General features: G+C 43.3%; 1 protein-coding gene and 1 long non-coding RNA gene across 4 annotated transcripts; one reads left to right on the top strand and one right to left on the bottom strand.

Moving 5' to 3' along the window:
* Positions 1-948: 948 nt before the first annotated feature.
* On the top strand, positions 949-9,781 carry GDF5 (growth differentiation factor 5). 2 transcript variants are annotated; one of them, XM_026862220.1, is made up of 3 exons: positions 949-1,733; positions 6,454-6,551; positions 8,146-9,781. In XM_026862220.1, exons 1-3 carry the CDS (start codon positions 1,450-1,452, stop codon positions 9,012-9,014), a joined length of 1,251 nt encoding a protein of 416 aa, XP_026718021.1. In that variant the 5' UTR covers positions 949-1,449; the 3' UTR covers positions 9,015-9,781. The 2 variants fall into 2 exon arrangements, with proteins under 2 accessions (XP_026718021.1, XP_026718020.1); XM_026862219.1 differs by lacking the exon at positions 949-1,733 and having other exon boundaries at positions 5,915-6,551.
* LOC113487556 lies at positions 1,528-22,418 on the bottom strand. Of its 2 annotated transcripts, none has more exons than XR_003399813.1 (5): positions 22,409-22,418; positions 21,219-21,224; positions 5,873-5,877; positions 2,088-2,256; positions 1,528-1,640 (listed from the first exon to the last, which is right to left on the bottom strand). It is a non-coding gene; the product is annotated as an uncharacterized LOC113487556 (long non-coding RNA). The 2 variants fall into 2 exon arrangements; XR_003399814.1 differs by lacking the exon at positions 1,528-1,640 and adding an exon at positions 1,731-1,965.
* Between the last annotated feature and the right edge of the window lie 201 nt (positions 22,419-22,619).

Genomic DNA, 22,619 nt, shown 5'->3' with positions numbered 1-22,619 from the left:
GTCTGAAGTTCTGTTGCTGCAGCTGACTAACTGAACCCCATTCCCTTGTGACTGTTGTGTCTGCCGGCACTGTGGACCTGCTCGAGCAGTTCGGCAGAGAATTGAAGGTGCTCTGCTCAAAGCATCATCCTCAGCTGGCTGGCTGGGCACACCTCTGGGTCTGGGAAACAGCACAACTGGGACTTCATCTCCTGCTTCCTGGGAGATGCTCTTAGCAGCAGATGGCCACTTCTCCCATTCATAACTCTGGGCTACCTACCAAAGCACTGCTGTCAGCAAGATGAGCAAAGAGCTGGAGGAGAGGGATCTGTTGATGGGAAGCAGAGTTGTGACAGGAGCAAAAAAAAAAATTAAAACAATGGGAGATCCATATAGATCAGGTATGCCACAGCATTATATCAGGTAATGCAGTTGCATCCGTATAGATTGGTACAGTGCTGATATCAAGACTATATTTATAGTCAGAGGTTGCTTCAACGATCAGTTCATCAAGAAACCCATGACAGGGAAGGTGGGTCGTGACTAGGTTCAGAGCAATGCACAGGGCTTAGTTGATAATGTGATTTCTTTCAAAGAGCAGCTCTGAAATCATGATGTGACAAGTCAAAAGAATAGTGAACAAAACAGTAGTATGTTATCACTGCAGAAATACATGCTTCACCCACATCTTATATATTGTCTGGTTGTCTGTGGAAAGTAGAACTAGAGATAGGGAAGGTGAAGGTCAAAGAGGATGACCAAAGATGTTAAATAGCTTCCCTGAGAGGAACATGTCGATGTGTACGTCGTCATGATGGACAAGAAATGGCTAAGAGAGAGGGAGCTGGAAATAATAAAGATTTTTGTAAAACCATTAAGTGGCTGAATGTTTCCAGTCTGTCTCAAGATCAGAATGGAGGATAATGACAAAACTAGTGGGAAGCATGTCCAGAAAAAACACAAAGATCTGTATGAATTTCCAACCCAATAACCACAAGATGACAGGATGATTCAGGCTGGCAGGGACCCCAGGAGGCCTCTAGCCCAATCTTCAGCTCAAAGCACCTGGGCTCAGCTATGGGATCAATCCGGGTTGCTCAAGGCTCGACCCACTTGGGCCTTCCAAGTTCCCAGGGATGCAATCTGCACAACCTTTCTGAGCAACCTCCTCTGCTGCAGGATTGCCTTCATGGTTCCATTTTTTGTTCTCTTCAAAGCCAGCCTGAACCTCCTTCTTTCACCTTAGGCCTGTCATCAGGTCTACTCTGGTCAGCTTTGGAATGATTCTTTTCAAGAGCCATAAAGAAAGTACAAGGAGGCACCTCTGCTGTGCGTCAGCAGGGAGCCAGACCTGCCCACGTGCTCCCTTCACCAGTCTGTGCTACACATGCTGAGCAGACAAAATCCATTCTTTGAGGGGGGCCTCCCACTGTCCGGCAGCACGCCCACCCCTGCCCAGAGGAAGCTTTAATGCTCACAGGAGCTCCTGGTCACGACGTGCTCTCTCCATCCTCTGCTGCTGCTCCACCCTCTCCCCCTGGGCTGCATCTTCCCTCAGCTGCAGTTCAGTGTTACTCTGACGCAGACGCGAGGCTTCTTGCTCCGTCTCTTCAAGCTGTTGCTGTAGCTCTGCCCTGGTTTTCTCGACGTTTGCACAGTCACTGCAAAGACAAGGCTCAGTCAGAAGGACGGACAGGCCTGAAGCATCACGGATCCCATTTCAGTCACTCCAGGCTGACGCTGTGGGCAGCACGGTAAGGAAGAACTTGCCCTTCCCCTCACAAGGCCACTGGAGAGGGACACAGGAAGGCAGGCAGGCTTTTGCCCTCATTCACTGGGAAGCCGTGGCTAGGAAAGAGCCCCCAAAGAACAGAATTCAGAGAACCAGCATGTCTAGAGGGAAGCATCTTGTTTCAATATCGCTCCGAGTCTCCAAGACAGCATTAGGATTCAGAGGAAAGCAGGAAAAGCAGTGACAGGAGGATGCTGAATGGCCAAACAGGGGCATACATGGGGAGGGCAGGCGAGTTCTTTGCCCATAACACTCTGAACTCCCAGGACTGGAAGCAGATTGCCTCCAGAACGCAGGAGGAGGAGGGGACACTCACCTTCTGAGTGCTTCTACCAGCGACTGCAGGTGCTGCTGGTGGCTGCTGGCTGTCTGGCATTCCTGCTCCAGTTGCTCAAGGCTTTGCTGCAGCTTCCTGCACTTCTCTTCCTGCTGCCTGTGCTGGTGCAGCAGGACAGTGATGGAGTCCTGCCTGGCAGAGAGCTCTTCTCCCCCGGACAGGCACCCCCCTCAACGGGGAGAGGCCACCCCAGCAGTGGGGTTTCCAGGGTCCATACCAGCCTGCCTGCCCTGAGCTGGGCCAGCACAGCAGGTGGGGGTGGTCGCCCATTGCAGGGGGCTTCAGCTGGGCAGGAGGGCAAGTTCGGATCGGGTGTGGTCCTGCGAAGCACTGAATACGCAGCTAGCTGCACTCCCTCTGCTCACCCAGTGATAGGATGAGCACCAGTTAGCAAATCCTGGGAGAAGGTCAAATGTACTTGAGCTGCCAAAGGCTTTGCTAAGCCAAGAGCTCTCAGGGCTTTCCCAGCAAAGCCAGTCCAGTAATGAGCAGCACAGATAGGCACAGCTGTTGCTGCCCTCCCAGGGAGTGTGTGGAAGCCATTTCACTGGCACCATGCGGATGGCACAAGGTGGTGAACCAGTTGCCAGATGAGGGACTTCCTACAGTACTAGTTCATATCTTATTTTTCTCTCTTGACTGTTAAGGCTGTCTAGATAATGATCTCCAATACAGTGGAAGCCTAAATATAATTGAGATGGATTCAGCTGTATGTATTCTAACATAGCTAAAGCATCATTACAAATGTATGCAAACCCGAAAATACTCAGAACTGGGGGTAGCATGTTTTGGGAATGAGCTCTGAAAACCTGCTTTATATGAAGTGGCTGTAGGAGGTCTAGTTTACTGATCAAAAGATGAAGAGAGAAGTTAATTTAAAGCTGTAAATTCCTTTCAAATGAGACAAAGATAGAAAAGAAATTTCTGAAACTGCAGCTAGAAAGTTTCACCCTTCCATATACAGCACTGCTCCTGTCTTGACTTTTCATATCTTCCTGAACTAAACTGCTGCTCCATAAGAACTGAGAGTTTCTATTTGTGTGTAAGCACCATATCGGACTCAGTCTCCAAAGGGACTGGCTCTCAGAGTCACAGCAAACAGCTGGATGGCTCCAACCAAGTTCTCTCACACCCCTCCAGTCCTCCTGTGCCTGGGGTGTGGGACACGGTGGGAGCAGCTTGGAGCACTCTAAGGCTCCTGTGTCCTACAGCAGAAACAAGAGTTCTCCAGCCTTGCTAGCAAAATGCTGCAGCCTCAGCTGGGCTGTCATCATTGAACTTGATTCCCAGTGTCCCGGCTTCATTCTTGCCTGTAGTGTTTCAGGTGAACTTCTTGCATAAGGTTTCCTGAGACTCTTGTTCCAGATCTTCACTGTTTAGAGACTACTCAGATCCCAAGACAACTGGCTTTCCATTGATTCCAAGCAACATCCAAAAATGCTGTTTCCTTTTTCATGTTGTGCCTGGCTTTCCCAACCTACCAGATATGCATCATTGCAGCAGCCACGCTGGAGGGAAGGGATGTGCCATCCAGAGGGACCTGGACAGGCTGGAGAGGTGGGACATGCAAACCTCATGGAGTTCAACAAGGCCAAGTCAAGGTCCTGCACATGGGTCAGGGCAATCCCAAGTACGAACACAGGCTGGGGGACGAGTGGATTGAGAGCAGCTCTGAGGAGAAGGGCTTGGGGGTATTCGTGGACGGAAAACTGACTGTGAGCCAGCAACGTGCGCTTCTGATTATATTCTTCTTTAATGCTTGGCTACAGACACACACTAACACCTGAAGCACACACCCTGTGATCACATTGGCACCCACAGATGTTTGTCATTTGGATGCAGCACTGCTGCTGAACTCTGGCCAACCAAAGTCCCACCCAGTGTTGCAGGAGGCAGCAACAGAGTCCTTCTCAGGAAAAACTCAGATCTCCTACTTGATTAAAAGTGGGAACTCAACATTTAGCTGGTTTTGTGGCCTACTGGTGAGCTAATCAATGCTCCAATAGCACAGAACCTGACCCAGCAGTATGGGACAGGTAATAGGATGGCATGGTTGGGGGGGCCATGGTGATGGCATGGAGCAACTGCTGGAGAATGGTTTTGTCAGAAGTTACTCAGCAAAAAGCTGCTTTATTTTGATGGGGAATATCAAAACTACAACTGACATCAGAAGAAGGCCCATTAAGGAGGGTGAGTTTTTGGATCTACCTTATTTGTGACATCTGTGATCTCTATCCTCCATCAAAACAAGGTAAAGCATTCAGAGCTCCTTGTGTTATTCATGAAAGTAGTTAGGCGTTTCTGATACCAGTCAGGGTGGAAAATGCTCCAGCATGCACAAATCAAGCTGAAAAGTGGTGTATCTCTTCCCTTTCTGCTTGCCTCAGAAATAAAAACAGCTGAAGGAGGAGGACTGGGTTTAGCGTCAGTGCAAGATGAGAGAAGGGTCCTGTTAATCCCTGTTCAATCCAGCCCAGTGCCTCATTTCCCGAAGGCTCATTTAGAACAACAACAGCTCATTTTTTGCAGCTTATGAAAGACACACTCGCTCCACATGCTCTTTTGTACCACTGAAAGCAGCAGGACAGACTTGACACGTAAGTAACGCTGATTTCTAACTACCAGCCTTGTGGCCATGAGGGTGGTGGCTCTTGGAAGTTGTGCATCTAATTTTAAAACAAAGTCTGGTGTTGAGCAGCCTCTGGAGGAAGGACTGGGGGTTCGGGGTGTCTCCAGAGTGGCTCTGGCCGGAGGAGGCTGCCTGCCTGCAGGGTGCACTGCTGCCCCGCACTGCGCCGCCGCCCACCCTGCGGGCATCCCCACCCGCAGAAGCTTCTTCTCCAACTGGGCTTATATGCATTTTTTTAAAGCATAGCAGTAAATATGCCAAAATACACTGACTGTGGGCATGGCCATGTTGTGTTTGTGAAAAATTAAACTTTAAACTTATTAAGCGCCTGCGTTACTAGCTCAGCCCTTCAGTCACTGGAGTACAAAGTGAAGCCACTGTTACAGTTCTCTGGAAAAGAGCTAAATTAATTATACTTAGATATTTTAATGTATGTGTCCAGTGGACTGTATGACAGGTCTCAGTTGTTGATCTTGCAGTTTGTCCTGTTTAAATGTGAAGTTCAGTGAAGGCTAAGGTAGAGGTCGTATTGCCACTTGAAAAGGCATCCTCTGGAGTTTTGAGCCTGTGGAGCTGTTTCACATGAGGCAGAGTATGACTCATGCTAATGAAAAGGGCAAAGAAGATTTTTTTAAAGAAATATATCGCAGTTAAATTAGTTTAGACAGCATGACATCAGAGAGTAATTAAATAGGTTTGTTGGAATTCCGTTTCCAATTCCTGAGTTCAGGTTTGTAAAAGATTTCTGAGCACCTGCAGGTCTCTGTGTGTGAAATATTTTCACTGGAAAGGATTCAAAACTTTAAAAAAACCTTTTAACACAGAGGCAGCATTACGCCATTCTTCCTTCTTGGAAAAAAAACCCCTTGGATTTAAACAGGACTCCTTCAAGTTTTCAGTCAGTTTTACAGAAGAAAACGAGGTGGTAAACTTTCTCTTTTCAAGAACAAGTTCTTTATAGCTGCTGACTGAAGTCAGGGGAGCTCGTATCTGGGTACATGAGCATTTCCACTATGGGACTGGATACAAGTATTGAACAACAAGATTTGAAATGTTTTAATCTCAAACAAAACCCCTTTTTGCTGACTTTGGTTTTTAATTTCTTTCATGTTTTCTTCTGCCAAACTGGAGGAACCTTTTCTGATTTTTTCTTTAGTGGCATTCAGAGGAAGACCAGAGGATGAAAATCCTGCATTTTCTCACTTTACTGCTTTGGCATTTGACTTGGCTGTCTCTGGATCTCGTTCCTGGAGCGCTGAGTAATTCTGAAGCAGGTCAAAGTAATCCAGGATCTAAACTAGGTTTTTTAAAAGCAGAAGGAAAAGAGAGGAATCCTTCAGCACGGGCAGGTACACTGAGGACTGCAAGCCATGGATATAGTACTGGGACCTCAAAGGCTAGGACTAAAAGCAGTGCTGTTCAGGCTGGAGCTCTGCTGGTCAAGAACGATGAATCAAAGAAGGTTCTCTCAAGAACAGCAGCCACGGAGGGCAAGGTAGGACAAGTCCCCAGCAGACCTTCTGGAGTAAGGACAGTGACTCCAAAGGTTCAAAATCTTAGCAGCAAGGTGGCTTTGAAAAAAACTGGCACAAGCAATACTGACACTGATTCTTTCAAAACCAAAAAGACTAAAGAGCCTGTAACCCAGAGGGAAACTAAGGAAACTTTCAGACATCCCCCTATAACGCCACATGAATACATGCTCTCTTTGTACAGGACTCTCTCAGATGCAGAAAGAAAAGGTGTTAATGGAAGTGTAAAACTGGAGGCTGGACTTGCCAATACAATAACCAGCTTTATAGACAAAGGACAAGGTAAGAAAGGAGCTCGTGTGTGTGTGTGTGTGTGTGTGTGTGTACACAGAGAGATGTCTGAGTGTTTATACATGTAGAGAGTATTAGAAAATAATCATACTTTGTTAAAGTCAAATAGCTCTTTTTAATGTAAATTAAATCGTACATCTTTGCTGCAGATTTTGTCCTTAGAAAAAAATCTTAGAAAATTCATTTAGAGGCAGCACTTGATGGTTGTGTGGCAGCCAAACAAAACATTTAGAAAATATTTTAGATGCATATTGTTGAAAGTCAATCAATCTTTGCATGCTTAGGCATTTAAAAATCTTTTAAATTTTTGCCTTATTTTCTTTCCGTAACTAGCTCCTGGAAACTGTTGACATTAGAACTGTATTGTAAAGTATGTCTAAAAACACATGATATGCTAAGAATGGGGCTATTCCGTGACAAAAACACGTTTCAGTAATCAAAGTGTGAGCTTGAATTGTTCAAGGTAGAATCATGAGGAACTACACTGTAGACCCAGAGTCATTATAGCATAGGTATCTGTGCCAGCTCGGAGCTCATGCTTTCAGGTACCACCAAACTTCTGTCCATAGAAGCCCACAGCTAAGCACAGACTAACAAGAGTAATAACTTCTGGGACTCCAGAACTTGCTGCTCAACATTCTGGTTCCAAACTTTGTTTGAAATTTGGACTAGTGTCTGCTTTCACACAAGAAATAACCAGGCTCCCAAAGAATGATGTTCACCTTACTGCTCTGGTTGGAGAGCCCCATGTTGCTTCCAGTGATTTGTCATGTACTTGGAGAAGCAACACAGGCTACAGCTGATAAAGTAATAGCGATGGAAGACTCACCCAGGACTGGATTTGTTTGCCAATTAATTATGAATAGCTTGGCTTCTGGGAAGGGATGATACACTGCTCACAAGTGCTGCATTCAGGTTCTCAGCTAGCCAGTGGAAGGCATTGTTAATGTAATGTCGCTAAAACCTTGGCTCAGCCATATTCCTTGTTAGTGTTGCTTATGAGCTTAACCAAGCAAAGTAACTTCAGGTTAAAGGGAGGTATGTTTTTCTGCCCAATTTGAAAAAGTTGTGAATCATGTGGAGTTAAGTTAATAAGGCAATTATCCTTGTGTCTGGCAGTTCCTGGGGGTTGTTGGTTTTAAAGGACTAATTCACTATTGTATCGTCTAAGGGTAAATTTGCTCATGTTTGGAGCCAGCATGAGGCCTGGGCAGCACTGAAGCTCTGTTTCAGTAATTTAAGTAGGATATAAGTGGTGAATAGGCCCTGTGAGTGCTCAGCCCTGAAAAAGGACTATTTTTCAATTGGCTAATTGCTACTTTGAAGCTAGGAAATGCCCGCCAGTGAAAGAAATGAGATTTCTACAAGGCAAACTCAGAAACTCATTTCCCTGTTGAGTCACTGGGCTCTTCTGGGTCCCTGCACAGAGCTTGATCCCTTAGACAAAAATTATTCTTTCTGTTTGGTGGGCTAATTAAGGAAACTTCCAGACTTATGAACAAACTTCAGGAAAACCATTAAGAATTGAATAACTGATCTTGATCTGTGCTTGATATACATTTTAAAATGTATGTGCTTTTTTTAGATGAGCGAGCGCCAACTATAAGAAAACAAAAATATATTTTTGACATCAGTGCATTAGAAAAAGATGGTTTGCTGGGAGCAGAGCTTCGAATATTGAGGAAGAAGCCTTCTGATACGTGGAAGTCTCATTCTTCTGGAAAAACTTCCCAAGTGAAATTATTTAGTTGCTCTACAAACAGGCAAGCAGCAACACTTCTGGACTCTCGTCCTGTCAGTATCACAGATACACCAAAATGGGAAGTGTTTGACATCTGGAAACTTTTCAGGAACTTTAAGAACTTGGTTAACTTGTGTTTTGAACTGGAAACTTTTGACAGGGGAAGAGCCGTTGATCTCAGGAGTGTGGGATTTAATAGAACAGGAAGACAGGTCAATGAAAAGGCTCTCTTCTTGGTATTTGGGAGGACGAAAAAAAGAGACTTATTCTTCAATGAAATCAAAGCTAGATCTGGCCAAGATGACAAGACTGTTTATGAGTACTTATTCAATCAGAGGCGGAAGAGAAGAGCTCCTCTAGCAACACGGCAAGGGAAGAGGCCCACTAAGAATCTGAAGGCAAGGTGTAGCAGAAAAGCCCTCCACGTGAACTTTAAGGATATGGGCTGGGATGACTGGATAATAGCCCCTCTAGAGTATGAAGCCTATCACTGCGAAGGGCTCTGTGAATTCCCCCTTCGATCCCATCTGGAGCCCACCAATCATGCAGTTATCCAAACCTTAATGAACTCAATGGACCCAGAGTCAACACCCCCAACTTGCTGTGTCCCAACTAGGCTGAGTCCTATTAGCATTCTTTTCATTGACTCTGCAAACAACGTGGTGTACAAGCAATATGAGGACATGGTGGTGGAGTCATGTGGTTGTAGGTAGCAGAACAGTTGTTCACATGAATATGTTATGAAAGGTAATATGACACACTGAACATAACCTCTCCTCAAACAAGGTTAACTAGATTTCTTATCTCTAGGGTAAGTATGTTTACAAGGATGTAGCAATAAACCCAGTGCTTCTATATGTCTCTCCACCATGGGCATATTTCAGTAGCATTGGGATGCTGTCATGCAGCCTGATATAAGGCCTTCTGTCAGTGACATGAGACTAGCTCTATCTGAAGTCCATGACAGAGAAGATTGTATCTCCACACCTCTAGATCACCTGCTTTTAGCCTCGAGGTGGTGGGTAAAGATGGTATCAGTGAGCTGTGGATATGACCTCTTCGATCCTTTGAACAATGTTCTTGACACTGAAATTATGTCTGAGTTCCATGTGCTTTGTCCATTAAGAAATGTAAGAAAAGAGTCCTGATGTCTAGAAGAGAATGTTGTGTTCTGGTGTGCTCCCATCTTGGTGTAAATAGTTACACTGTAATATGATTTCTTTTTGATTAGCTCTTGAAACTATGCATATATAAAAAAGGAGTCATTAAATATAATATGTTGATTTAGTTTTAAGTTTTACATGGAGATAGATGATGCAGGAGGTATTTGCTTCCATGTATGTTTTCCTCCAAGCTACATATCTTTCTTAAGTATCCACCCTTCCATTATTATGTAGCAAGATATATTACTCTGTATAAGGTCCAAGTTGTTCTCAAATGCTCATAGTAAAAGTGTTCAATTATGGCATAAGATGTAATAAATTATTGACACAGTGCTACATTGTGTCTAGCTGTCCAACTCTGCATAATTGCAATGCTATTAAGAAATTGTTTTTTAATGGTTTTGTACAATAAATACAAGTGAAAGGGATTTTTCAGTGCAGCAGAATACCAGTGGTATGCAAAACATGTCCATGTATTTTGCTTGCCTCTAATTCTGCGGCCACAGGGAGAAACTGTGGAAACACTGGAAGAAAGATCTGAAAATATGGCATGGTTTGATCTGCTGGGGAATGACACTATCACTCGATGTATCTGGGGCAAAAATGAGTTATGCAGATGATTGCAAAAGAGCTCTGGTATCCTTTTATTCCAACCTCCAAGGGCTGTGTGTTTGCATATCTGCTTTATCTATTCTAGACATGGATTATAAATTTATTGTGCGATTACTCTGTATATGTTTCCACCTACAAAACTGGTTACCAGATGTTCAACTGTAGACAGATCAGAAAGGCCATAAGAACCATCAGAAATTGTTTAAGTAGCTTATGAATAGTATAAATTATAAATGCTAAGGTTTTATATTGTTTCATCACAGTTTAAACCATCAAGTCACATGATTTCCTGGATTGGAACTCTCCTCTACACAGCATCGCTGGTGTGGGTAGTGGCAGGGAGCTGAATATGGCCCCTGAGTCCTCCTGGTCAGTACCCCAGACTGGACACTCTAGCTCACACTAGTGACAAACCATCCTCAATTCCTTGTCAACAGCTATAGCGAAACAGTGACAAAGAGCTCTGCCCTTCCTCCTGCTCTCTCTACGAAGCTGAGCCTTTAATCAGCTTAAAATACCTGGTTAAGTGGCCTTGCTGCCAGACACATGGAGCTCCCCTGTGTGGGCAGACCTGTCAGGTACCATAACCTGTAGCATGGTGATACAGAAAAAGCACTGCAGGGAGCTTTCATATGTACAATCTCTTGGTGATAGCTCAGCGCCACGATCTCTGCCTGCAGGAATTGATACTGCTTGGGGCAGGCCATGTGATGACACAAAAGAAGGTGGGTCAGAATGCTGTTACTTGACAGGAAGGCGAATCACTAACAGGTAAACAGGCATGTAGAATGAGGAGCACTTGAAGCTGCTTTGTAAGATGTACATGAGAAATTCTGGCATCTTAGGGATCTATTCTGTGGGCCAGAGCTGTTCCCAGGGCTCATCGGTCTCCCTCCTGGACTCTGGACGTGTGTGCTTCCCAGGTCCTGCTCCTCCTCGTCCCAGTGAAGTCTCGGGCCAGGACCAACAGTCACTGTCCCCTGACTAACTGCTTATCACCAGCCAGTCTCATATGACTTCCAAAGCAACAAGGAGTACTACAAGCTTATTTAGATATGATTTACCATTGCTACAAACATTCTTCTGCCAAGTCCACAGCCAAGACGGCATCTCAGACATTTTTTGCCCATTCTGTTTAAGCAGTTCTTTTCTTGCTCCTGGCTGTTTTCTAGGTGACTGTCCTGCAGCTTTTAAGGAAGCACTGACCACAGCTACTTTCTGGGGAGGTTGGCTAGATGACCATGAGAAAGAGCCATCTCCTTTCTTCCTTGCATGAGAGTGCTGCTCCCCATGCACATGCCTGTCTGCACATTCCCAGTGAAATCCCTGTTCTCAAGTATGACATATACAGCTGTGACATGCCATTTATTAACGACAGGCACATTCCTCAATGGCTAAGCGTGATCAGTTTAAAATCACCTGTTTAAATTCACTTGAAGCAAATCTAAGTTGTCTTAATAGACAAGTTAACTTCTGGGATTATAACTGCCTGAAAAGAGCAGTTTTCTTTAGTGCCAGCTGGATTCATGAGATGCTGCAACAGCTTTGGAGGAAGGTAGCATTGATACTACATGCAATGCCTGACAGTTTGGAAATCTGAGGAGGAAAATTGCTATACACTTCCCACTGCAGAGCTGTTGATCAGCCTGAGGGTCCTGGGGATGCTGGTCATGATAAAAAGTTCTTAGAACCTAGTAGGTATCTCTCTACAGTTCTTGTTTCCTGACCTTGTATGAATTTTACAATACATGAATAAAGCATGATAAAGATTCAGGTAAATAGTAAAATGAAATTGAATATGTATCAGCATCAAAATGGAAAAAAAAAAAAAGCTAAGATTTTGCAATTATCCCTAAGCAAACAGTATGAACTGAGGAAAAATTAAAAGAAATACTGACATACTGAAGCTTTTTAAAGCACCCTTTGGTAATGGTTCAAAAACCAAAATTCTGCTAGGTAGTAGTTATACCTTGAAAGGAAAAAAAACCCCAAAACACTAGTAGGTCTTTAATATCAATTTAACCACATTTGAAACTACAGATACTAAAATGCTAGAATTATAATGGATTATTACTGCATCAAAATTGCCAGATATTGCATTTGGCCTAAACAGAAGCAATTTCAGCCCAAGTGCTGAGGTTAGGAGGTAAGATGACATTCACTTGGCTTAGGTGGTAGCTCAGATGTGGTAACATCCAGAAGAGATGGTCCTGGCACTACCCAAGTTTGGTCCAGCTCAAAGTGAGGAGTTTATAATGGTGGCCTTAGCAGATGGTAGGATTAAGGTAGTTTTTTTACTTTTAACTCTTAAATTGAATTTTCTTGGTGATGTCCAAAGTATGCTTTTGCATTTCAGTTACGGAGATTGTTTGATAACTCCAGTTCAACGCTATTTTATGCTGGAGTGGCCTATTGACTTTCACCATGGTGTAAATATATACCAGCCTATAGGTGCTTTAGTGGTGTATTGTTTGAGCCATTGGGATCATCTGGCACAGCCTTCTGTCTCTGTAATAATTATAAAATACTTACTGAATGGTTATGATCACTTAAATCTACAGTACTGAAGGGAGTGACCTCTTTCACTGCTCTTCTCAAAGCAGTTTTTTAGTTCACCCAAAATTTCAGTAGCAACAAAAAGATGCTGCCACAGTGTACTGTTTGTTTTGTTTTGTTTTCCTGAATTCCACATAATCCATTCCATTTCCACTCACAAACCATTGCAAATCTTGTCAAGGCTTTACATGGAAACCTGTAATTTCAGTTATCTGGTGTGAGAACAGAAACAGGTATGGAAACTTCCTAAGATATGTAAATGGTGGCCATTACAAACATTCATAATCACCAATAGGCACAAAAGCACAACCCAGGTGGACTTCACTCAACCCTCACTGCTCTCTGAAAACAGAGGTTTAGGGATAGGGCACAGTCTGGGGCTGACACACAGCAAAAAAAAAATGGAAAGGAACAGAGGACCTTGAAATTGCAAAAGTTTGGCACTACTTTCTTTACCCTGGTGATTATATAAAGTGCAAAGATAGACACCCTAAATTATTGTTACAGCTTTCTTCCCATGGGTGAATTGGTGTTAGCAACTGGATGGTAGAAATGTACAGAAACCTGAGCTGTAAAGCAATACAGGTTAAAAGTTCAGCTTTCCACCTTTATGATGGCAGGTTTCACTCTCTCACTGAGAATGCCTCATTTGTATTTACTTTTTAGGGTCATTATCTGTCCCATGAGAGTCTTTGTGAAGGTCCAAATTTCAAATAAACAGTACACTATAAGACAGGTATGTGTGGATAATTTTTGTTGTATTTGGCTAAAATATGGGTACTAAGCTCAATAGGTAAACATAAAAGTATGCCATTTAAAACAATGCATTCCCATTAGTGTTTGAATATGTGCCTAAACTCCATGTACACTTTTACATGGTTATGTCATTTCCTGTGTAAAATGTGCTTGTTTATACAGCAGCCATATGAAAGATGCAGTAACCCACTATGTGGGCTATTTGAAGCTTTCTTTAAGAAACATAAAAACCCCTTGACCCTTGTATAATAAAAGGTGTTAAAAGATACTGCTTTTATAACATCTTAGCCAAGACTAATAAGAATGTACAAAGCAAACAATTTTTTTTTACTCCATAGTTCTGGTCAGTCGCATGTTATTTTATGAATTTACTGTTGCTGTTGGGTAGTAAAATGATATTTAAAAATAAAATTGCATGAGATTTCATTGCTTCTCAACAAATTTAATAAACAAGGAAATCTTAACATTTTTTGAAAAATAGTAAACATGGTGCAGTAAATATACTTTGCTGACTGCTCAGAATAGTCCATTTATTCTGTCAGCCCAAATTCACTGATGTCCCTATTTTACTGTTTTGGTGTGTTTTTTTTTCTTTCAGAACTAGTTTCAACTTTCTGCAATGATTTGGCTAGCTGAAGTAATGCAAATGGGTTCAGTTTTCCCTGATGTCATTTTGAAGGGCACAGCTGTCAAGAAAAAATGACTTTGTTAATAATAATAGTGATTAATTGGCTGACCCTCTGCTAGGGGACAGAAAATGTTCTTTTCACTGTTTTTTCTCTGAGAGTCTCTTTATTATAATATCTTGTGCCAGGCTTTGCCATCCAGGAATCCATGCTGAGCAGACTCTGCCCACTGTACTGCCAGAGAAATGCCATTAAATGAGGGCAATCCTGCATGTCCAGTTACTGTCGGTCTGTTTTTCACAAGGTGCCATTTATCATGGCAAAAAGTGAGAAATAAGCCTTTTATTGATAAAATCAGACACGTTTCATTTTGCTCATGCAAATGGCTTCGAAACATTAATCTTCCTCCAGAAATGTTGAAAGAGAAACACAACTTGGGTCCTCCATGGGCTTAGAGAAGGGGCTGTATATCTTCATGGGAGCTCTCTTTTCTGCAAAGATGCAATAGGACTCATAACATTTAGATGTCAAAGAAGTCATTAACTCGTATGGTTAGTGACCAGATTACAGGAACCCAGCTAGAGAGGGTAAAAGGCTAATGGCAGTGCATGGAGCAGCACATGTCGCAGGAAGAGGTGCTCTGAAGAAATACTCAAGGGAATGTGGCTTGGGAGAAAGGCTTCAGGGAGAAGCTGCTTTCGGGGGGAGGCAGATAGGCAATCCCACAGCAGCACAGGACAGGAGGGGCTTGGGACTGGGTGAAAGATTGAATAACAAGATGGACTGTAGAGTGAATGAACACCCAAACAGAACATGAGATGGGTTGGCTGGCAGTGCTGCTGGTGAGAATATACATGTCTACTTTCCTACCAGGAAAAAAACCCTTCTCTTAAGAGGTTGGTGTGAGCAACTCTTCTCCTTTACACTTGCCTGTCCTTCTCATGGTAGTGGGTTTCAGGGCTTTACTCAGACCTCTGGCCCAGAAGCTGCTGAGGGTTTAGAGCAAGAGCAGGCTGCTGAAGCCCAGCAAAGGCAAATAACTTCTGACAGTGGCAATGAACAGCCAGGAACAGCAGTAGCTTTAGCACAATAGTGACTGTGGCCATGTGTGCTGTTGTGGGAGGTCCAAAGCAACAGAACTGAGAACCCTGTGCCTGGCTGATGAGGCACTTTTGGTTACGAGATTTTCAGATGGATCATGAACTTTACTGCTGGGCCACAGGCAAACAGTCTGTCTTCTCCAAGGCATGTGCAGCCTGAGGTTAAAAAGACTGATCATGCAGCCCTGGACAGTTATCTTTGGTGCTTTTTGCAACAGCCCTTGGCTGCAGCAGGCTGATTCAGAGCACTAAGTAAGCAGCTTCCCAGACAGTCAGAGGGAAGAGCCAGGCCCTGGGAGAGCAAACTGAAGCATCTGTGTGCTGAGCAGGGAGCTGATGGGCAACACCAGACACAGTGCCCTGAATGAGTCTCCTCTCTGGGGACAGGCACCTGCAGATTGGGTCCCTCTGTCCCTTTGGGATTCAGCTGCAGGCATGAGAGGGTCTTACTGTCTAAGAAAAAAACCCAAACAAACAGTGGAGAGGGTCCCATTAAACATAACAGTCTCTTGTTTTGGTTTTTCTTTTTACTTGCCCAGAGTGCAGAGGGCTTGGGCTCTGCTCCTTCTCCCTGCTGCACTTGTACCTGACTGGAGGCACCAGGAGGTGGGAACTCTTCCTGTCTCCCACTGTGCAGCTGCATTCGGACCACTACTTGGGAAAGTCACATTCCTGCCTGCACCCTGCAATATGAAGCTGAAGAGCTTGCAAAGGAGGGCTGAGATAGACATCGACCCTGGTACACCTTGTAGGGAGTGCGCCCTTTGGGGAATAAACGATCTGACCTAGATTTCTGGTATGACTCACACAGAGGAAGGCCTTGTACTAAATGCTTCCACATTCAACTGATTCTTTTTACTGCTGGGCCCTTAGATAAACAGCTGTATTACAGACAGCCTGATATTTTAGGTACATTGTGAGAACAGCTGCTGTATGAGTCCTACAGGCAAGAAATACAGAGTGTGAGGCGGGAGAGAGAAGCGAAAGAGAGGACTTGAGCGATTGGCAGCAGCATAGCTGATATTCAGGCTCTGGGCATGCATCCAAGCAGCTACTCTAGCACATGAAGGTGTTTGCAAGAAGGTGTCACTGACACCAGTGATGATACATGTCACAGTATTTTTACAAATCCCTGAGCTATAGCCTGGTGCCCAGGCTCAGTCAAGGCTGACATGTTTGAACATCTAGTGCCTGCAGTCCACATATCTTCACCCCATAGCGTCTATACTGGAATTTAAACCCACGTGGTATGGGCCAGTGATGGAAGATGAATCTCAGATGTATGCAGAAATATTACAGAAATGGGACAAGTTTATTGATTACTTAATTTTTTTTCCTATAGAATAACGTTGTGTGAATATTTGTTCAATGAGTTTCAGAAAATGTAAGCTGGAATCTTTCTGGGGCATAGAAACTTTAGAAACAGATTGATTCTTTGGAGTTCTAAGCAAAATAACTTACTATTTATCTTAAAATGTAAACACAGTGGAGCTATCTGCCTCCCAAAACATTATAATGTTTTTGGTAAGAGAAAAAGCCATAAGAAATAATTCACTTCTTGCAACAGTAATGAAATATCCCCCATGCCAGTAAGATAAGAAAGTGATGAGGAGCATGTGCTGGTGTTGTCAGTTTTAAAACATTTAACCTGCACCAATAAGCCTACTGATTTTTAATAAATCTTGGAATTCTGGGGAAATTCCAGAGGTTTGGGAGACTCAGGAGAAAAGGAATTTAATTCAGTTCTATAAAGGGTCACTGTGCTGACCTGGCAATTATGAGCAAATTATGGGACTGTTGATACTGACTGCATCTTATAGTGTGATTGAAGAATGGTAGTTTAATTCATAGGTGATAAGGGCAGGAAGAACATTTAAGATTTAGCCTGATGAGCCCTGCTTACCCAAGGTAAAAAATTTTACCTCCGAGTCCTTGAAATGTCAGCTCAGTTTTTATAGCAACCAAGGCAGTGAACGCAACTTTAGGAATGACTGGGAGAGAAATGGAGAGCAAATGAGAAAACAATATGCAGGCACTCCGGGGGTTTACATGACTCTTGAACACTCTGTGATACAGCAGAGCTGGAGAAGGGCAATAAGAATGACTAGAAGTATGAAACAGATTCTGCAAGAGGAGTAATTAGATTGACTGGAGCCCTGCAGTGAGAGGTGACTGGAGCAAAAAGGAAAAGTGATGAGGGCTAAGAATGTGAACTGGGAGCAAGTTTCCTCCCAAACAAGAACCACAATGTACCAAATGAAACCAATTCAGGACAGGTTTGAAACAAGCAGAAAGATACTGATTCCTACAATGTAGCCCAGCTGCAGAACTCCTAAGCATACCCTGTTTTGGATGCTAAATGTCTACATATGCTTAAAAAACCTGAATAAGTCCATGGAAGAAAAATCCATGAAAAGCTGCTGAACCTAAGTCCATGGGACTTTCTGAGCCACTGGTAGCTGGAAGTGCCTGTGCCAGGAAAATCTAGCTGCAAATTGGTCCTGTCCTTATTTTCTTCTCGGGGATCTGCTGTTGTCTATAGGAGATGGACTAGACAGATCCATGGTCTGACTTGGCTAAACCATTCTTATGTTCTGTATACAGCCCAAAACTTGCAGTGAACTAGTACAGTGGGACCTCCTGGCTTAATCAGTTGAGTAGGACTTAACAGGGCTTTGGCCACTGTTCCTCTTCTCTAAGCATGGCTGTCTGATGTGGTGTCTCTTTACCCACCCACATTTTTTTAAAGGAAGCCTATTTTTAAAGTTCCTTGGAATTAAATGACTCTACGTAATAGTTGGGTATTTGGAAGTATTTGGAAAGAGAGATCCAGGATTGATTTAAAGACCAAAAGTTTTAAAAAGCTCACCACATTCAGCTCTAAGCTAATTTTGTGAATATTAGCACTTCATTTTTTAATAAGCAGCTATTTCTACCTACTGTCCAGTTTCCACTTTGAATCAATGAATTGGCTTCTTTGTCTGCTACATGAAAAAACTTACTCCCACAGGCATTGTTCTACCTAGGCGGACTGTGATGAATTTTTTTCTTTTATTTTCTATGGAAGAGGTAGATCAACTTGGTTATGCTTTCGCTGTGCACCTTCCTTACCACATTTTTTTTCTTCTTGTGTGTTTTTCTTTAGACTCCCACTCCAAATACTTTCTGTAGTGTGAACACCAGAACTCCTTTAATGTTGCAGTAACAGTCTCATCAGTACCACAGATACACTAGTAACTCTGTACTTTTACTGGATTTTGATCTTCATTATAGTTCAGGGTTCAGCTTTCCCTCTCACCTACACCATCACATCAGGAGTTCAAACTCAGCCTTCTATTATGACCAACACTGTTTTTCCATAATCAGCGCTTTCTAATGAAAAACTTTCCATTTAATAAGTTCTTGCCCCATAGTTGAAAATCCTTGTTTACAGCCAAGTTAAAAAGCAGCTTAGTCCCACTAAAAGGTTCCTGCTTGACAAGATTTATATAATTCCCTTTACTCATTATGAAGTAAAGGTTACTTTGCTTTATAGGGTGAGGCATTGAGACAAGTAAAGGCACAACCTCACAAGCTCTATCAGACTCAGCAGCAGAGACCTGTGTCCCAGGCTGGAGGGCTCACCATGTACCTCTGCCTCCAGGAGGAGTGAACTCTCCCAGAAGAGAAGAAAGATGCTGACAGCAATCTGCACTTCTTGAATGTTGAAGTGCTGAGCTTCAAGAGCTGGGCAGAGGACTGACAGACTCTGGTGCTCGCACATATTAACTAAAACCCTTTCTCCCAGGACATTCTCCAGACATCCTAAGGATGTGAAGATCAAGATGTGTTCTCTTTGGCATGGATTTAAAGATTACTTGAAAGATTCTCTGGAGCAGATGCCCGACTCATACAGAATTTGTTCTGCTGTCAGCCCTGAGAAGCACACACCTTCCGATCGCTGAAGGTTTGCACCTCTTGTTGAGAGTTCATGGGGCACCTCTGTAACCTGCTTCTAACCGCTTATTCCTGGCTGGATGGTATGCGGCATAAAGAAATTCTCCCTGGTGCCCTGCTCTCCCTGCACAGTGCCAGCTGTCTTGAAGAGGTTTTAATTATGGACACTGGGTTGGTTTTTTCCAGTGGTCTCCAGCACAGACAATACAGAAGCTCACTAGCAGCGCTCACGTCCCTGGCCGGGCAGGAGTGGTGTGCGGCACCCCAAGGACTCCTGTGCTGCTCCTGCTCACCAGCCTTTGTGAAGCTCTGGGCACGCACTGCTGTACACAGTCCCTCTAAATGAGGCTTTTGCTTGTTTTTTCAGGATATGGGCAATATATTGACACTGCATGAGCCACTCTGTTGCTCAGACCCTCAAGGATTCTTCAGAGCAGCAGGAGCCTCTCACTGCCCCAGGAAAGGGCCAACTATTCTGCCCCATTCACAACACATGGCCAACTCCTCTGGCTCTTGTTGGGAGCCACGTGAAGGGAAGAGGGACTGACTGCTGGAAGCTGGTGGGGCAAGGGATGATGGGGACATTTCTCAGTGAAAATTGCTCAGTCTTTGCTAGGAGGGACTGACAGCACGCCTCTGATAGATTATCCTGGATAGCCAAGCCTTGCCCCATATTATATGGTTTTCATCACAAACATAAATGTACTTGGTATAAAACAGAAGGTCAGGAAGGTTTAAGACATGGTATATGAGAAAACATTTTCCAGATTTCAGCTTCCTCCAAGGTAATATGCAAGTGTAATTAAAACAGAACCTGGAAATATAGAGTACAGTACCCTATTGAAAGTGTGTTGTATGAGCTGAACTCCCTTCATTGATAGTTTTCCAAAACACACAGCTGCAATAATCTTTATCCAGGAGAAGGGAATAAATTAAGTCTGAACACCTCTGCATATAGTACAGTACAGTGTATAGCACTGCACCCCATATAACCTCTGAGCGGTAATGGAAAGCTGAAGAAGGCGCAAGTGGAAAACCTCTCTGACCAGCAAACACTTTCTTCTTCAGAAGGCATACAGATGGGAAGAAAAGCTCATGAAGTAGAGGCGGCGTAAGTACTGGGATGTCTTGTTTCTGAAGCAGTCTGTTCAAGTCGTTGAGACTCTGCAGTGGCAGGGTGCCAAAGCACACTCCAGGTTTGACAGGTGGGGAGGGAAACGTCCTGGGCTTGCCCCAGCAAACAGAGAGTACTGATGGCAAGCTAAAGTGAACAAATAGGAGTTTATCATATTTAACAGTAGCAGCAGCCACTAGGATATAGAAGCTTGGAAAAAGTAATCAGGTTCTATTTCTACTTCCCCTGAACAGTTCAGCCATGGAGTTAAGGTTTTGCTTGCTAGGTTTCACCAAACTCAGTGAGGTGCAGCACTGAGGAGCCTGTTCTGTTTCACATCTGCTTTTCCTCCCACAGCACTCTCCCTCCTGGAGACCAGAGCAAGGACCACTCTGCACCCCTAGCCAAGGAATTCCAGATTAGGGAATCAATCTCCATACTTGCCAAACCTTTTAAGGTCCATAATGCATTGTAAGGATTGTACTTTTATCAAAAAATTGTCTTATTTTCATATTTTTAAACAACATTTATCCTGGGAAATGGCAGTACAGAATGTATGCACACTGACACCCCAAACAGTACTCAGTCTTACAGGGAGGACTAAGTATCTTTAAGTTGACAAAAATATAATTAGCTTCCATTAAGAGTCCTTTTTCAGCTTGTGATGTCATACTAAGGGCAGACCTGGTCTCAAAATATCCAGATTTACTCTGTATGCAAGGGAGAAAAATTTTGCTAAAACAAAGTATGGCAAATTTGATATAAACTACTGGTTCAACCTTAGAAATGCCATTTCCCTTCAGCACACAGCCAGAGCTAGAAATCCAGCAGAACTCGGGTTTCCCCATGCGGTCAGATGGCCCCTCACTGCATTTCTGGAAGTTGGAGTTCTGGTAAGAGCAGTGCAGAGACATCCAAGTAAGCTCTGGAAGAAGTCAATCCACATACACCAGGGCTCCAAGGGCCTGCTATCACTGATCTACACTTCAAGTACTAGAAGAGTGCATTAGACAGAACGTAGTGCCAGACCTGCACTGGCTCTGTTGGTACATACAGGGCCCTTTCAGAACCTGAAGCACTGGGAAAGTATGCTGCAAAGACACTCAAATAGTGCAGGGGCCAGCTGGCAGTCTTGCAGTATTGGCACTGAACCAGAGTTAATAAGACCTGCTGGACCTGAACTGAGTTTTTGCAATTGGGTTTCTCTTTATCATGATCTCCAGAGCGTCCTGGAATACCCATTTGAATATTTTCCTTGTTATCTGGAGTGCCCTGGCCCTGCTTGCCCCAGGTAATGTGAAGAGATCCTGTTCCCCCATATGATCATGAGATTTCCTTTGACTTTTCTTCTGCAGAAGCAGGTGGTTAAGAAGGAAAATGAATATAATTTTAAATCTGCACTTAGACAGGAATTCTAGACTGAGCAGAGGAAAGATTGTAGTTGAAAGACCTGTACTTTTGCCCTAGTCTAAAGTATGTTTGTTTTTCAGAAGGAGGGAGCTCTCCCTAGCAAATGTTGGGCTAAAAATTGCCTTATTAAGTTGATTTTGATTCTTCATGTGACTGAGAAGAGAAAAATACAAGAAGTTGTCATGGGACTTAATATATTTAGAATATTTAAAAATGGTTGATTAACTTGCATAGTTACGCTTTAAAATACAAGAACATAAGCCTACATAAAAATGGTCAATCTGCTTCTCTGTGTGAAACAGAAAAAGCATGTTCTGTGATAACACTTGAAATAAAATTATGTGCTGATAGGAAATTAGGAGGACAGGAACATCATATATTTTTAAATGTATTTGTTTTGAAGTTATTTATCATTCCTTGTTAGTTAAGTCAAAAAATAAACAGAATTGTAGTAATGACCACTGAACCAGTTTGGGAGAGATTAAACACATATGTAGTCTCAGGAACACAATAGCTCAAGAACCTCTTTGCAGAGTATGGAGAGTCTTTTGAAAGTGGACAGAAATACACAGATTAAAAAAAACAGAGAAAATCTGTTTCCTGGCAAGTTACACACATAAATTCTGACTGCAGAGTGGTCTGCATGAAACATCGTGCTGCTGGAGAGGAGGAAATGTGGCAAGTAAAAATACCAGAGGTCATAGAGGTGCCTGTCTCTGAAGTCCAAAAAGTGGAAAATTCAGGAAAGATTTAACCTGGAGATTCCAGCTTGGCAGATCAGACAGTTCTCACTGTGCAAAATTCTTGGGTGCAGCCCCGTTGTCTTTTCAGTACTGTATTGCTCACTCTGAAAGACAGAAGCATTTCTCAAGGCAGAGATAAGCAGAGGCCACACTGGACCTGGATTCCTGGCTCACCACACTAGGTCTCATATTTTTGACAATAGTCTCCACATGACTATTTGTGCTTCTTATTTCTGATGGCACTACAAGGAGATACTTTAAAAAAAAAAAATCAAACCTGTTTCATTCTATTATGAGGAGAT

The sequence above is a fragment of the Athene cunicularia genome (assembly GCF_003259725.1).
Source record: "Athene cunicularia isolate RWA chromosome 20 unlocalized genomic scaffold, athCun1 chr20_part1, whole genome shotgun sequence".
NCBI lineage: Eukaryota > Metazoa > Chordata > Aves > Strigiformes > Strigidae > Athene > Athene cunicularia.
The sequence above is the reverse complement of the archived record's forward strand: the minus strand, read 5'-3'. Positions and strand labels throughout refer to the sequence as shown.

Bases quoted from the DNA above. Each gene is read 5' to 3' on its own strand.
- GDF5 (XM_026862219.1), top strand. From the start codon at position 5,918: ATGAAAATCCTGCATTTTCTCACTTTACTGCTTTGGCATTTGACTTGG. The intron at 6,552-8,145 runs GTAAGAAAGGAG...TGCTTTTTTTAG, and splicing joins CTTTATAGACAAAGGACAAG to ATGAGCGAGCGCCAACTATA.